Raw genomic sequence first — 17836 nt, 5'->3', positions numbered from 1 at the left:
GATGTCCTAGAGGAGTTAACAACAGAATATATTTGGTTAGAGCTAACGAACAACGACGTACCATTACACTAAGACACGAGGACCGGATCAGATATATCCAAGGATACTGAGCAAAGTAACAGTGGAAATTTCAGAGGCACTGACCATAATCTTCCAATCCTCCATAAATACAGGGGTGGTGCCAGAGGATGGGAGAATTACAAATGTCATACTGTTGTTCAAAACAGGTGTAAGGATGCGTTCTGCAACTACAGACCGGTCAGTTTATACTTGGTGCTGGGAAAACTTAAAAATATGATAATCTGGGACAAAATTAACTCTCAGTTGGACAAATATGGATTAATTAAGGAAAGCCAGCAAGGATTTGTTAAGGGCAAATTGTGTTTCACTAATTTGATTGAGTTTTCCAATGAAGTCACAGAGAGGGTTGATGAGAGTAATGCAGTTGATGTGGTGTATATAGACTTCCATAGGTGTTTGATAAAATACCACATAACAGACTTGTGAACAAAGTTGAAGCTCATGGAATAAAAGGGACAGTGGCAGCATGGATACAAATTTGGCTGAGTGACTCAAAACAGTAGTGATGAATGGTTATTACTCAGTCAGAAGGAAGTTGGGGTTCCCCAGGAATCGTTACTAGGACCAATGCTTTTCATGATATATATTGATGACCTAGACTTTGGTATACGGGGCACAAATTCAAGATTTTAAGATAGCATAAAATTGTAAGTGTTATGAACTGTGTGGAGAATAGCGATAGACTTCAAGAGGACACAGACAGGCTGGTGGAACGGACTGACAAGTGGCAGATGAAATTTAATGCAAAGAGGTTATTGTCCTTCGTGCTTTCGTCTATTCAATAAAGATACAATGTCTTGGCATATTCCTTTTGCCTACAGAGGACAGGATCCTGCATGTGAACATACGTAGCTTCTCGCAAGTATAAATGTGCTACATTGCGAGCCCAACTGATCATTTTAAATTGGTTGTTAAATTGGTTCTTAGCACACATTGCGGGATCACATCTAACATTTGACATGATGTTCTGAGTTTTGAAAGCATGGGCTGGTTGAGTACGGTCAGTACTCTGCCTTTGTGAACACTGAAGGCACGTGTTGTTCGATACGACCCGCCAGTCTTAGGGATATCCATCCTATATACCTGGCATCGCACTGGCATTGAAATTCATATACCACGTTACTCATTTGTGTGGTAGGCAGAATGTCTTTTTGGCTTGAACAGCAGCATCCTATTAGCGGAAAATACTTGTGCATAGTGGCTAGCTTCACCTGTTGCTCAAATATTTGAGATACTTTGCCCTTCCAGGGTAATTTGAGGTAGACTGAGCACTTTTCAGGTCGAAAGTGGCAGCCTCAGCCTTAGATCTGATCAGGGTAGCCATTATCCTGCAGGATAGCCTTGATGTGCCCTATAATTAGGTGTCATGCTGCAACTGGGCAGCATTTGCTGAACAATGCTGAGTGTGCTAAGAATTACACTGACAACCAATTCAAGATTATCATTTGGGCTCGCAATGTAACTCACTTATGCTTGCTAGAAGCTACATATATTCATATGCAGGGACCTGTCCTCTGCAGGCTAAAGGAATATGTCCAGACGTTGCACCTTTTTTGAATGAACGAAAAGCATGGCGGACAATAACTTCCTGGTGCATTTGCCATGGCAACGTCTTGACCAATCAGGGCCATTTTGTCAACCAATCAGTACCCCTTTACTCATGCAGTATAAATTGATGTTCCTTTAAAAACTTGGCATTCTTGCATCTGTCCTGAGGGCTTTGACAGCATATCTCTTTTTTCAGCAATACTCAAGTTCTGTACTGCCAAGTGACAAATTTTAAAGAATACTAAATTTAGTATTTCAAGATGACTGCTTAAGAAGCAACTTTGAATATTTTAGAATCGTAGAAATTATAGCACAGAGAGGATATTCAGCCCCACCAAACGAGGGCTAGCTCCTTAGCTGTCTCTGATCAAATTTCCCTAACTATTCCCCAGAACCTGCCATATAGAACAAATGCAGTAAGACAAGATAGCATAAACAAAAATAAGTGCTACAAAACAAAATTATGTTTTTTGACTTTGCTATTATTGCTATTAAATATAATTAAATATGGATTATGACTCCGTAACTATAGAGACATATTGTTGCTTGATCTTGAGATATTTGAATAACAGCCTAAGGCCAAAAGAATGAAAAATGTGAAATAACTACCGTATATTCTCTGGTGTCAACATGCTGAAATATCGCCCCAATGTGGGTGATGCCATTTCTTTTAGCAAAGCCTTGCACTATTTTCTCTGCCTCAGTCACTCGACCTTGAGTGATCAGCCATCTGGGAGATTCAGGTATAAGCCTAAAAAAAAGTACAAATAAAGCAGAAGTCAGGACGGTAACAGAGCAATGGGGCAAGACTTCCACCTGCCCGACTTCAGTACAGGGTGACTGCAGCGAAGTTCCTGGAAGGCTAGTTAAACGCACGAGGGAGAAAGAAACAGAAACATGCGCTGATAGGATTTGTTTAAGAGGGCTAGGAGGAGATCCCTTATGGAGAATTAACACCAGCGTGACACAGTTGGGCTGAATGGGCTTTTTCTGTGCTGTACATTTTTTGTCGCTTCTTCAGAAAATGTCAGTGACCGCCCCTGCCCCCTGCCCCCTGCCCCCTGCCCAGCCCCCGGGTCACTGAGGCAGAAACGGAAGAGAGGCGGCCACTATGGTGGTGGAGGGTAGGTGAGGAACAGTCAAATCACTTTTGTTCAGCCATTATTTTACGTCAGGGTTCAGCTGTGGCTGACTTCAAATAATTTACTCACTTCACTAACTAAATTACTGTTTGCAACCGCATTGTCATTTTTTTAAGACAGACAAGGGTGGCATCCTGGCATTTGAGAGCACTGCGGATGTGTTGTGTCGCGTCAGATAAATCTGCACTTTGACCCCAACCATTCCTTCGATCTTAGCTCTGCCCCTCCAAAGTGATGCCCATTAGGAGATGGCCATCACACAGAGTGTCACAGGTTCAAGTCAGTAATGCAAAAAAAATTAATGGTCCTAACCAGGACCAACAGTTATAGCTTCCAGGAATGCATGACACGTGATTATTTGGAGAATGCGGCACACAAACTGGGTGGGGAGGGTATAGTGATGTATTGGTAATGTCACTGGACTAGTAATCTAGAGGCCAGGCTAATCCCACGATGGCAGCTGGCAGAATCAATAAAATCGGAAGTTAAAAGCTAGTCTCCATAATAGTGGCCGTGAAACTATCACTGATCATTGTAAAAACCTGTCTGGTTCACTAACGCCCTTTGGGGAAGGAAATCTTCCATCCTGACCTGGTCTGGCCTACATGTAACTCCAGACCCACAGCAATGTGGTTGATTCTTACCTACCCTCTGAGGTGGCCTAACAAGTCTAGCAAGCTCAGTTCAAGGGCAATTACGGATGGGCATTGAATGCTGATTTGCCGGTGATGTCCACATCCCATGAAAGAATAAAGAAAACAAAAAGGCCCTCCTTGAGCCTCCTATCCTTCCTCAACTCTATCAGCATAACTCTCTAATCCCTTCTCCTTCATATGCTTATCTAACTTTCACTTAAATGCATCTCTACTATCTGCTTCAACCACTCCCTGTGGTACTGAGTTCCACATTCTTACCACTCTTTGGGTAAAGAAACTTCTTCTGAATTCTCTTCCTGGTGACTGTCTTATATTGACAGCCTCAAGTTAAGCTCTTCCCCACACAACAAAACATTCTCTCTGCATCCACTTTATCAAAGCCTTTCATACTTTTAAAGACCTTTATTAGGTCACCCCTCAGCTTTCTCTTTCCAAGAGGAAAGAGACCCAGCCTGTCCATCCTTTCCTGGTATGTATAATCGTCACATTTTTGAGTTGTTGTTGTTCAAACATGGGATGTGAGCATCGCTGGCTAGGCCAGCAGGCTGCATTTTACCTTCCCGTGCCGGGCGTGTTTTCGATGGGGGAATAGATAAAATATGACGGATGCCCACCCCACAACCTACCCACCCCCTTCCCACCCTCGAGCCCACCCCCATAATACAGGGGGTGGGCAGGCAATAAATAGGCAGCCTGCCTGCCATATTTAAATAGATAATCACGGGTCAATTAGACTTGTTATCAAGCCAATTGATCTCGATAATACGCTGCCCCCCTCCACAAAACGTTTGGCGTGAGCAGCCAGGCAGGAGTGGGCAGCCTCATTTTTAAAAATAATCTCTTCAAAGGACGGGAAGGAAAGGGTGGGTTCTATCTTCAGCGAATGCCCTTTGTGGTCCCCCCACTAAGATAGAATCCCCCCCTTTCTTCCTACCTGCCCGTAGCCTTAAACTTACTCCCCCCAATCACCCTGCGCCTCCTCCCTGAACTACCCAAACCTTCCCTACTCAAGAACCTGAGCTTACCTGTCTCCAGGCACCATGGGCCTTCTTCCTCCTCCTTCAGTTACTCAGCCCTCTCAGTTATTTCACATCTACTACAGCTGGGTGTGCCTCTGAAGCTGAAAGTTGTCTGAGTGGCCCTCCTTGCGATCCCATCCACCACCCTCAATTGGATACTCAACCTGTTTCCATGCCAATTAAGGGAACGCCCTGGATCAAAATTCCAGCAAATGACTGTTTCCACCTGCGGGGTCTGGTCAGGGCGGAGCGGGGCAGGGGGGGCGGGGTGGGTGGGGGGCAAGGGAATGGTGATGGTTCAGGACCTGAAATAGTCCCAGCTTGTGATGACCCTATGGAGCAGACTGGTTTCGTCAAGAAATAGTTAAACTTTATTACAGAGATATTTTCAGTGTTTGCACGCTCGACTAGATCTCTCATTGGAAAAACCTCTCCCTGCAGATTGCCTGCACTAAGAGCTCACTGGTCAGAGCCCCCACAGTACATCGCATGACCTGTGATTGACAAGAGGGAGTGACATCCAGTTACCACATTTTCTCCCCCTTTAGCTTTTTACAATTACTCTTTACAGAAAAGCATTTAAACAATCCAACAAACATATCTACAATTTCAAGTGATTATAAATCAAGTCTCTGACGTGCTCTTCTTATATGGCTACAGCAGCATAGCTCTACCACTGGAGGTTCCTGAACAGGATTGACAGGATCTGGAGCTGCACTGTGAGACACATCATCGGAACTGGGCAGTTCAAGATTTGGCAACTCTTCTGAAACATCTGGAATGTCTGTTCTATGTCAATCACATACCTCAGACATTGATTTTTCGATGTTAATCAAAGGTTGATCAGTTAATCGTTGGAATGTCTCTCTGGCGTGGATATGATCTATGTGCTTACAGACGATTCAATCTCCCACTTGTACTTGGAAAGGTAATGGACCAAACTCTGAAACAATGGATCCCAGAGCCCAGCAGGGCCTACTGCCGAAATTTCACATGTATACCGTGTCACCTACACTGAATATACGAGCTTTACAGTGTACATCGTGGTTAAATTTCTCATTACTCTGGTTCTGTGCTGCCTTCCCCTCTAAATTTGGAAACACCAAGTGTAAGCGTGTATACAGATGGCATTTCGTTAATAACTCTGATGGCATTGAGCCCATAGTCGAATGTGGTGTTACATGATAACAAGAGAAACCAGGAAAGTCGAGATTCCGGAGTGCCTTCCGATAATTTTTTCATACCAGGTTTAAAAGTTTGTATTACTCTCTGGGCCAGGCCAGACCATTCGATGAGAGATGCCAAGGGACTGTTTAAATATGTCGATTCCATTCAGATCCATAAATTTCTGAAGCTCAATGCTGGTAAAGGCTGTACAATTATCAGAAACAACAATTTCAGGTAGGCCACGTACGCTAAAGCAGTGACATAGCTTCTCGATAGTTGCGTCCGACGTTGGCGATTTGACTTCTTACACATCCATCCATTTTGAACGTGCATCCACAATTAACAAGATCATGGTACCGAAGAAATGGTCCTACATAACCGATATGTAGTCGACCAGGCCACTCCCATGGATGCAGGGGAGTGAAACAGGCAACTTCTGTTGTTGCTGACAGTGGATACAGTGCTTGACCATGCTTTCAATGTTACTGTCAATATCTGGCCACCATACTTAGCAAGCATTTTCATCTTCGATATGCCTGGATGCGCTCCAAGTTTATTGGCTGTCTTCCTTCATTAAGGTACTTGAAAGTGAGCTTTCCTACCACCGTTGGGGCTTCTCATTCACTTGTACTGCCACCATAATAGGCTCAGTCTTCACAGCAGGCACGTTATATAAGGAAGCAGCAGCTTCAGCCTTTGCTGTACCCATTATTCTATCATATTTGTTTGCTGTTTTGCAAACTGCTTCAACTTTGTCCGGCATTGCCTAACCACGTGACCCTTCTTATGACAGTAATGACATTCTGCCTCTTTGAATTTACAGGTAGGTATCTGCTCCATGATCACCTCCACACCCATTGCAACTTTTGTCTTGAAACCAATTTCTGTTCAGCTTCTTAATGTTTCTCACAGTGGCCACTGAATTGCGCTTTAATTCTGCAGGTCTGGCTTTCGCACCACGCTTGGCGGCAGGTTCCCGCCCAACATGAAGTACGGCGCCATTATCCATGGCAAGGGAGATTTCTAGGGCACATTTAAAATTGATATCGGCCTCGGCAAGCAATCGGTGCTGTATGGCGCCGTCCTTTACTCCAAATACCAATCGGTCCTGCAGTATTTCGTTCAAATTGTCTCCAAAGCCGCAGTATTCTTTTAACTGCTTGGGGTTTGCTACATAGGCTGCGATGGACTCTCCCGGGGCCTGAACTCTTGAATTGAATTTAAAGTGCTGCACGATCATGGATGGCTTTGCCTGGAAGTGTGCTTTCGCTAGGTCCACTAACTCACTATATGACTTGGAATCGGGCGAGCTCGGAGCAGTCAGGTTGCGAATCAAGCTATATGTTTTGCTGCCACATACACTTAAGAGGATCGCTTTCTGCTTTTCTTCGGCAGTTATTTCATTTGCTACGAAGTAAAATCTGAGGCGCTCAACATACTGGCTCCAGTCTTCAATATTAGCATCACATGGATCGATTCTTCCAAACAGCAGCAGGACTGGTGAGTAATTTTTAAAACTCGATTTACTCACATTAACAGGATGAGGTGCACGGTCAAAGTTGATTTTAACCTTGTCACCAAATGCGATGACTCTATAGGGCAGACTGGTTTCATCAAGAAACAGTTAAACTTTATTACAGAGGCATTTTCAGTGCTTGCTAGACCAGATCTCTCATCAGGGAAGCCCCGTCCCACAGATTGCTTGTGCTAAGAGCTCACTGGCCAGATCCCCCACAATACATCACATGACCCATGATTGACAGAAGGGGTGACTATACATCCAGTTACCACATGGCTCCTGTTTCCCCGCCTCCAAAATGAAATTTCGGCCCACTGTGTTAAAATGTTTCAAGAGGTTTCCACCAAACACTAGGAGGTAAAGAAGGATGAATTGCACCCTTGGCTTTCATCTGCAAACGTTTTTTTTCCCCTGCATATATCTCTTTAAAAGCCTTTGTGTGTTCGTGTTCCTGTCATCAATCTTATTATGGTTTGCTTGCTGACACCTAGGTGTGCCTACATTTCATAACAACATTCTTATATTCTGCCTTCCTTTAAAGGAGAAGTCATCCCAAAACTGAGGACGAAACTTGGCCGCTGATGGTCGACCTCCCAATCTCTGCACTCTCACTCCAAGTGGAGGCAGCTAACTAATGGAGTAGAAAGGGGAAAATGGAAGGCAAGCTGCCAAGCTGCAGATTGGTCAGACATTCAGCTTCTCTCGATTGCATTCCCTCATGCCGTTCCTCCTACTGAAAAGCATGTGAACTTTGCTACTCAGCAATCCTTTCTAATCTCTGTTTTTCTCTTCCTGTAGATGTGCCAGGCCAAAAGGAAACCACAGGAGGAGCAGCATTCTGTTCTGCTGCTGGTTTTCACTTCATACATCATCAAAGCCGCTCGAAATTTGTTCGACGTTCTATTATGTTGGGCAATTTTCAGACACCCATGGCAGCTTCCTCAAACAGACATTAGACCCCATGTGAATGTTCAAGAGACTGGCTGCCTGAGGGAGCTGCTTTTCCAGACATGGATGAGGCCGAATGCTGTCCACCAACAAATTTTGCATGAAACCAGGTTCCTTCTGGTTCTGGTTCCACTACACTCCTGAGGGCCAGTAGTGAGCACAATCACACACTCCATTCTCCTTAAGCACCATCTGCTACTCCACCCCTTGAGACTAGCTCCAGGGTCACTGCTGGCAAGGCACAAATTGGCTGGATTTGGATGGGCAAGCCTTCTGAAGATGACAGGCAGTGGAAGCTCAACACAGTTGTCAAAATGAGACTGAAGGTCCAATTTCAGGTGATGCCACACATTCTCAAGGGCAACTAGGCATGGGAAATAAGTGCTGGACTTGCTAGCGATGCCTATATCCCATGAACAAATAAAAACAATTAAATATTGGGAAGAAATAAAAACAAAAAACTGCAGAAGCTGGAAATCCAAAACAAAAACAGAAATACCTGGAAAAAGTCAGCAGGTCTGGCAGCATCGGCGGAGAAGAGTACAGTTGACGTTTCGAGTCCTCATGACCCTTCAACAGAACTAAGTAAAAATAGGAGAGGGGTGAAATATAAGCTGGTTTAAGGGGGTTGGGGGGCGGGGGGGGGGGGGCACGGGGAGGGGGGGTAGAAAGGGGGGGAGGTGATTGTTGGGACAAGCAAGCAGTGATAGGAGGAGGTAACCAAAAGATGTCACAGACAAAAGAACAAAGAGGTGTTGAAGGTGGTGATATTATCTAAAAGAATGTGCTAATTAAGAGTGGATTGCAGGACAAGCAAGGTACAAATAGCTCTAGTGGGGTTGGGGTGAAATAAGACTAAAAGGGCATAAAAGGTATAGATAAATGATCGGTGGAATATATTTAAAAATAATGGAAATAGGTGGGAAAAGAAAAATCTATATAAATTATTGGAAAAAACAAAAAGGAGGGGGAAGAAATGGAAAGGGGGTGGGGATGGAGGAGGGAGTTTAAGATCTAAAATTGTTGAACTCAATATTCAGTCCGGAAGGCTGTAAAGTGCCTAGTCGGAAGATGAGGTGCTGTTCCTCTAGTTTGCATTGAGCTTCATTGGAACAATGCAGCAAGCCAAGGACAGACATGTGGGCAAGAGAGCAGGGTGGAGTGTTAAAATGGCAAGCGACAGGGAGGCCTGGGTGATGCTTGCGGACAGACCGAAGGTGTTCTGCAAAGCGGTCACCCAGTCTGCGTTTGGTCTCTCCAATGTAGAGGAAACCGCATTGGGAGCAACGAATGCAGTAGACTAAGTTGAAGGAAGTGCAAGTATTTCACTTCAAGTATTTCATGCAGCATTTCACTTGCACTTCCTTCAACTTAGTCTACTGCATTCTTTGCTTCCAATGAGGTTTCCTTTACATTGGAGAGACCAAACGCAGACAGGGTGACCGCTTTGCAGAACACCTTCGGTCTGTCCGCAAGCATCACCCAGACCTCCCTGTCGCTTGCCATTTTAACACTCCACCTTGCTCTCTTGCCTACATGTCTGTCCTTGGCTTGCTACATTGTTCCAGTAAAGCTCAACGCAAACTGGAGGAACAGCACCTCATCTTCCGACTAGGCACTTTACAGCCTTCCGGACTGAATATTGAGTTCAACAATTTTAGATCTTAAACTCCCTCCTCCATCCCCACCCCCTTTCCGTTTCTTCCCCCTCCTTTTTGTTTTTTCCAATAATTTATATAGATTTTTCTTTTCCCACCTATTTCCATCATTTTTAAATGTATTCCACTGATCATTTATCTATACCTTTTATGCCCTTTTAGTCTTATTTCACTCCAACCCCACTAGAGCTATCTGTACCTTGTTTGTCCTGCTATCCACTCTTAATTAGCACATTCCTTTAGATAATATCACCACCTTCAACACCTCTTTGTTCTTTTGTCTGTGACATCTTTTGGTTACCTCCTCCTATCACTGCTTGCTTGTCCCAACAACCAACCCCTCCTTCTCCACCACCCACCCCCCCCCCCTTAAACCAGCTTATATTTCGCCCCTCTCCTATTTTTACTTAGTTCTGTTGAAGGGTCATGAGGACTCGAAACGTCAACTGTACTCTTCTCCGCCGATGCTGCCAGACCTGCTGAGTTTTTCCAGGTATTTCTGTTTTTGATTTAAATATTGGGAAGGCTGAGACCATTGTCCTTGGACCCTGTCATAAACTCTGTTCGCTAGCTATTAACTCATCCTTATCCTGTGCAACTTTCTGAGGCTGAACCAATCTGTTCACAATCTTGGTGTCATGGTTGCTCCCTTAACCAGCTTCCGACCCTACTTCTGCACCATCACCAAGACTGCCTGCTTCCATTTTCTTTGCTTAACCCGACTCCACTATCTGCTTCAGCTCATCTACTGCTGAACCCTTATCCATGTCTTTGTTAAACATAGAACATAGAAACATAGAAAATAGGAGCAGGAGTAGGCCATTCGGCCCTTCGAGCCTGTTCCACCATTCATTATGATCATGGCTGATCATCCAACTCAATAGCCTGCTCCTGCTTTCTCCCCATATCCTTTGATCCCTTTTGCCCCAAGAGCTATATCTAACTCCTTCTTGAAAACATACAATGTTTTGGCCTCAACTACTTTCTGTGGTAGTGAATTCCACAGGCTCACCACTCTCTGTGTGTCAACCCCACAGACTTGACTATTCCAATGCTCTCCTGGCTGACATCTCATGTTCAAGCTGACACAAACTTGTGTTCATCCACAACCCTGCTCTCCTGAGTATTGCTGAACAAAAAGACATGCCTAAGCTTATTGTCTTGCCCTTATTAGGACACTGCGCAGGAATAAGGGGAAAACAGCAATTTCTACTGTGTGTGAATTCAGTGTATGTGAATACAGTGTAAATTGTTGTTTTCCCCTTATATTGGTATTCTTGTGAAGTGTCCTGACAAGTGCAAGACAACAAGCTTAGACATGTCTCTTTTTTTTTAGCAATACTCAAGTTCTGTACTATCAAACGACTACTCTGCTCTTTGATTCCTAACTCACACCAAGTCCTGTTCACATCAACCCAGTGCTCAATGATCTACATTGGGTCCCGTTTTAGCTGGAAATTTTAAAAAACATTCTAATCCTGCATAAGCCCTAAGCACTGTGCCTATTCCCTCAACACCTCCAAAACCTCTTTGCCTCTCTACCTCTCTTTTCCCCTTTAAGATGCTTCTTAAAACCTAACTCTTTGATCAAGGTCATCTGCCCTAATATAACCTTACATCTTTGGTTTCAAATTTTGTTTGGTAACATTCCTTTGGGACATTTTATGCCATATAAATGCAAATGCAAGTTGTCACAGTTGATAACAGTTAAAAAAAAAGTTAACTCACCACCAAAAAGGAATATACAGAAGCTCTGGGATGGTCAAAGCTAGTAATAATATCCTCCAATTTCGAATATAATACGCAAAGATTGGCAGAATTATATAGCCTATAGCATAAAACATGCAGACACCAAGGGTTGAGTAAGCAGTCCTTTCACTTTTGCCAAGGAGTTCAGTTCCTGTTCAGTGAAGGAAAGAAAGTAACTTAAATTAGATTATAATCAACAACCAAAGCCATGGCATATTTATTGTAAATGCAAATTTTGAAGTTTAAGTAATTCAACTTCAAGGCACAATTTTACTGATACTACTCAATAGAAGGAAGGAAAACAGCACAGTGTAGTATAATTAACAGATAGATAAATATATTTGTATGAAATTCCTCTGCTCTTGTTCGTCCTTCAAGGTGAAGTTCATCAACAAGGTGTTTGGTAGGGTTCCGATGGGTATGTAGGTGATGCTAAGGCCGATCTGCACCTCTTCCACTGCAAATAGGACATTATACTGTAGACAGTTGAGTCTTGGGGTCGAGTTACAGGCTCAGGATTTCCTCCCCTTGTATTTTCTCCCTGCCTCTGATCTGCACTTGCTTTTGAAGGAGGCTGCACCATCGATTAGGTGCCAATGCATAGAATGAATGTGCATCCAAGCAGGCTTGTTGTAATTAGGGAGGCCGAAAACTGTGTCGGTAATTAAAAGTTCAAGATCAGCACACATCTTCAGCAAGAGGAGACCATTGCTGTTACAACTGACAATCCCATTTGTTCCGATAACCCCTTCCCACACCTGGTGATCTACTCTTGCATGAAGTCACCAAGAATGATTAGCTTCTCTGACTTTGGCACAGTAGCCATCAAGAAGTGGAGGTCACCATTGAACAAAGGCAGTTTAAATTCCTGGATTGAATGAAATATTAGAAAATAAAACCCAATTTCTCAAAGATAAACGGTATCATACATACACTATCACAATATAAATGATGAAGTAACACATGATATTTGTAAAGAGAAGTTGTTACGATTTTCACTCACATACATAACACCACACCATACTGTAAAATGCCAGGGCTATGGCTGCACAATCTGACTTCTACACCTGTAAGGTATATGGAGGCAGAACTCCAGGATCTCAAGATTCCTGAGTCCCTGGTTCATTGTTGCAAGAGCAACAGGGAGAGGCTTTTGTCTGGAGACTGTCTCCTTCAGAAATCCAGGGATCAGCAATGATACTAGATGGAACAAGGCCCACAATCTTGCCAGCAATTGATGCAGGGGAGGCCTGAAATCTCACAAAGGGGAGGAAGAAAATGGGGGACATTATTGCAGGAATTAAAGGCCTGTAGCATTTAAAAGGCTGAGCAGCAAAGAAATCTAGGAACCATGGCACCTTCAAGAGGAATAAAATGAAAATTGATCAAATGTGGAGATAATCTTACATAAGCTACGACAAAGAGGGATAAGTGGAAAAAGGCCAATACATTGCACTGCCTGTGCCATATAGAAGAAGACAGCAATGGCACCTCATTGATCTTCCTCCAGGATATCCATCATATGTAGGAAGGAGTTTAATGATCTTACAAAGGCAGCAAAGGTAAGTTATTTGCCAGCTGAGTGCTTTGCGAGATGCTTAGAGCAATGTTATCAACCCTGACCTCATAGTGTGCAATCACTGCCCTATGGGCCTTCAAAGTGCACTTTTCACTTAATCTGGCCCTCAAACAGCAGGAAGGTCTCAAGCCACGTTATTCAGCAGTAGTGGGAAGATGTGGCAGAGCGGGTGAACACCAGGAAGCTTCTCCCATGGATCTGGCTGCAATATGTAATAGATTTAATGAGCCAGACCAGGATTGCAAAGGTAAGACTCCTAACTGAGATCTCACATCTTTCTCTGCTGGAGGACATGTTTTGCAGTTTTCTAAGCTGTCTCACCCTTTTAAACTTCTCACTGAAATCCTAGCCTCACACACTATAAATGACAAAGTGCAGCTCCTTTCAGTAGTCACTCATCCAATTCTGCTTAGCCTGGACACTAAATACTAACTCTTGTCACTATCTTTTCTCTCAGGCGCAGCGAATATAGGGACAGCAAAGTGGTGAAGGGCCTGGAAGAGGACAGAACCATGGAGACACACCAGGGCAAGAGCCAGCTGTGAGTCAGTAACCCCGTGTAATTTATAGGATGTTTGTACAGGGTCTGCACAGGGAGACTACCCTGGAAGGTGGTAGGACAGCCCAGGAGGCAGCCTGGATGAGGCTGCTCAAATCTTAGCTCTGCTGCAGAGGACACACACGAGTGCCCCTCAGGCTGTAGCCTATAGCACCCTGCAGAAGATGGCTATATACCAAGACTTTCTAAGTGCATTGGCCAGCTGCCAGTGAGCTTGCTCAAAATGGCACAGAGCCTGTAGGGGTCCAGGTCAAACTTTGTTGGGTTTTCAAGCGGAGAATTAAGATCATGGAGTCAGCCATTGAGCGAGTGGTCAGCTCTATGAACAATGCAGTGGCACTGCACAGTGATAGAGCCTAGGCGACAGCTCTGAGGTTTCACTAAGAGCTCAGATTGCTGTAATTGAGGCCACGGAGTCCAGAATCTCCTTAGGCTTTCAAACCATGAAGCAGAACATGTATACGAGTGTGTAAAGCATGGAAGCACTTCCAGAGTATCACAACTCTCCTTCACTCTGTTCTGACATAGCGCAGAGGCAGTGTTAGGATGCAACTTCATGGTAATGGCATTAGCTCTGTGAAAGAAGCTCTCTTGCAGGAGCACCACTGCTCTCTGCAGTCTCTGGCCCACTGTCATTGTTGATTCCACATGGTCAGTTGGTCCAGATGACACTGATCAGCAACAAGAGGCAGCAGTCTGCAGCCAAACCTTCAATGGCAGAGCTGCTGGAAGTCACCCCCATAGCCATCTCAAGTGCCCTCAGTAGATGATCAGCTGATTACTGCCATTCAAGATACAGCAATATGGAAAACCCCATTGAAGCACCAGAATAGATAAATAAGCATAGAAGCCAGACTATGGGATTGCACTCAGGTGATTTCAATTCAGTATTATGAAAACAAAATATTGTCATATCTAGAATGGGCAATGTACAATATGCTAAGTCATGTAAAATGAATAGCCATGAGTGAGTAAAGTGTAATGAAGTTAAAATGGTATATGCAAGGTCTGAGCCAGATGATCAGAGAGATTATTGGTGGACTGAGCCAGAGAGGGTTTACTCAGAAAAAATTCCCTTCAATGATTTATTGCCTTAGAGCCAGGCAGTGCTGCTCAGCCTTGGTTTTCTTCATCATCCAGTCCCTTGATAGCACAAAACTCGAATGTTGCTGAAAAAACAGACATACTGTCAAAGTTTTTCATATTGCATGCATCAAGACAAATGCAAGAATGCCAAATTTCAAATGATCACAACAATTTATACTACAGGAGAAAAGACTGCTGATTGTTTGGCAAGTCAACTTTGATTGGCTGAGGCATTGCCAACGAGAAAGCCATGGGGAACTATAGGCTCATCAAGCTCCCAGGTAATTCAAGAATGGCATAAGGCCTGAACATATTCCTTTTGTTTGCAGAGAACGGGCACCTGCATATGAATGTATATTGATTCTAGCAAGTGCAAGTGAGCCATGTTACGAGTTTGACTAATTAACAGTGCAAGTAGATGTAAACAGGTACGATATGATTGTGATTTTGGAGGCATGGCTGCAGGGCAACCAAGGCTGGGAACTGAATATCCAAGGGTACTTGATATTTAGGATGGATAGATAAAAAGGAAAAGGAGGTGGCATGGCATTGTTAGTTAGGGATGAAATCAGTGCAATGTTGAGAGAGGATACTGGCTCAGAAAATCTAGATGTGGAATCAGTCTGGGTGGAGGTAAGCAGCAATAAGGGATGGAAAACATTAGTGGGAATTGTCTATAGGCCTCCAACAGTAGTGGTATGGTAGGGGACAGCATTAAACAGGAAATTACAGATGCATGTAACAAGGGTACTAAAGTAATCATGAGTGACTTTAATCTATATATAGACTGGGCTAACCAAATTAGCAATAATACTGTGGAGGATGAATTCCTGGAGTGTGTATAAGATGATTTTTTAGACCAGTATATTGAGGAACCAACTAGGGAACAGCCTATACTGGTTTTGGTACTGTGTAATAAGAAGGGGTTAATTAATAATCTTGTTGTGCAGGGTCCTTTAGGGAACAGTGACCATAACATGATAGAATTCTTCATTAGGATGGAAAGTGAAGTAGTCCGATCTGAACCAAGGGTCCTAAATCTAAACAAAGGAAACTATGAAGGTATGAGGTACGAGTTGGCTAAGATAGATTGGGAAACTTCATTAAAAGGCATGACGGTGGATAGGCAATGGCTAATATTTAAGGGACAAAGGTATGCATTGCAACAGTTATACATTCCTTTCTGGCACAAAAGCACAACAGAAAAAGTGGCCCAGCTATGGCTAATAAAAGAAATTAAGGATAGTATTAGATCCAAAGAGGAGTCATATAAAGTTGCTAGAAAAAGTAGCAAGCCTGAGGATTAGAAGCAGTTTAGAATTCAGCAAAGGAGGACCAAGAGATTGATTAAGAGGGGAAAAATAGAGTATGAGAATAAACTTGCAAGGAATATAAAAGTGGATTGTAAAAGCTTGTATAAGTATGTAAAAAGAAAAAGATTAATGAGGACAAATGTAGGTCCCTTACAGTCTGCAACAGGAGAGTTTCTAATGGAGAACAAGAAAATGGCAGAGCAATTAAACAATTACTTTAGTTCTTTCTTCATAGAGGGAGACACAAATAACTTTCCAGAAATGCTAAGGAACCAAGGGTCTAGTGAGAAGGAGGAATTGAAGGGAATTAGTATTACTAAAAAAATAGTGCTGGAGAAATTAATGGGACTGAAAGCTGATAAATCCCCAGGGCCGGATAATATACATCCCAGGGTACTAAAGGAGGTGGTTATGCAAATAGTGGATGCATTGGTTGTCATCTTCCAACATCTGTAGATTCTGGAACTGTCCTGGCCAATTGGAGGGTGGCAAATGCAACCACACTATTTAAAAAAGGAGGGAGAGAGAAACCAGAGAATTACAGACCAGTTAGCCTAACATCAGTAGTAGGGAAAATGCTAGAGTCTATCATAAAGGGTGTGATAACAGGACACTTAGAAAATATCAATGGGATTAGACAAAATCAATGTGGATTTATGAAAGGGAAATCATGTTTGACAAACCTACTGGTGTTTTTTGAGGACGTAACTAGCTGAATAGATAAGGGAGAACCAGTGAATGTGGTGTATTTGGATTTTGATAAAGTCCCATGTGAGAGGTTAGTGTAAAAAATTAAAGCACATGGGATTGGTGATAGTATACTGGCATGGATTGAGAATTGTTTAGCAGACAGGAAACAGAGAGTAGGAATAAATGAGTCTTTTTCGGAGTGGCAGGTGGTAACTAATGGGGTACAGCAGGGATCAGTGCTTGGGCCCCAGCTATTCACAATATATATCAATGGTTTGGATGAGGGAACCAAATGTAGTATTTCCAATTTTGCTGACGATACAAAACTCGGTGGGAATGTGAGTGGTCAGGAGGATGTTAAGAGGCTTCAAGGCGATTTAGACAAGTTGAGTGAATGGGCAGATACAGGGTAGATGCAGTGTAATGTGGATAAGTGTGAAGTTATCCGCTTTGGTAGGAAAAACAGAATGGCAGAGTATTATTTAAATGGTGATAGATTGGGAAATGTTGATGTACAAAGGGACCTGGGTGTCCTTGTACACCAATCACTGAAAGCAAGCATGCAGGTGCAACGAACAGTTAAGAAGGCAAATGGTATGTTGGCTTTCATTGTGTGAGGACTTGAATAAAGGAGCAAGGATGTCTTACGGCAGCTGTACAGGGCCTTGGTGACACCACGCCTGGAATATTGTATGCAGTTTTGGTCTCCTTACCTAAAAAAGGGTACACTTGCCAAAGCGAGAGTGCAGCAAATGTTCATCAGACTGATTCCTCATGTGAGCAGAGATTGGGTTGTCTAGACCTGTATTCACTGGAGTTTAGAAGAATGAAAGGGGATCTCATTGAAATGTTTAAATTCTGACAGGGATGGACAGACTGGATGCAGGGATGATGTTTCCTCTGGCTGGGGGGTCTAGAACAAGGGGTCACAGTCTCAGGATATGGGGTAGACCATTTAGGACTGAGATGAGAAGAAACTTCTTCATTCAGAGGGTGGTGAACCTGTGGAATTCTCTACCACAGAAAGCTGTGGAGGCCAAGTCATTGAATGTATTTAAGAAGGAAATAGATAGATTTCTAGACTCTAAAGGTGTCGAAGGGTATGGGGGGAGAGAGTGGGAG

The 17836-nt window shown here is 43.4% G+C and overlaps 1 protein-coding gene across 1 annotated transcript in view; it reads right to left on the bottom strand.

The window, feature by feature from the left end:
* LOC144692826 (organic cation/carnitine transporter 2-like) overlaps nucleotides 1-17836 on the bottom strand; it is a 109601-nt gene that overhangs the window by 36304 nt on the left and 55461 nt on the right. The window contains exons 4-5 of the mRNA XM_078561903.1: nucleotides 11467-11638; nucleotides 2239-2380 (exon numbers count right to left, since the gene is read on the bottom strand). Of these exons, the coding sequence (XP_078418029.1) occupies nucleotides 2239-2380; nucleotides 11467-11638 (314 nt within the window). The remainder of the gene's footprint in view (nucleotides 1-2238; nucleotides 2381-11466; nucleotides 11639-17836) is intronic.

Source organism: Cetorhinus maximus, chromosome 2 (assembly GCF_964194155.1).
Source record: "Cetorhinus maximus chromosome 2, sCetMax3.hap1.1, whole genome shotgun sequence".
NCBI classification, from domain to species: Eukaryota; Metazoa; Chordata; class Chondrichthyes; order Lamniformes; family Cetorhinidae; genus Cetorhinus; species Cetorhinus maximus.
The sequence above is the reverse complement of the archived record's forward strand: the minus strand, read 5'-3'. Positions and strand labels throughout refer to the sequence as shown.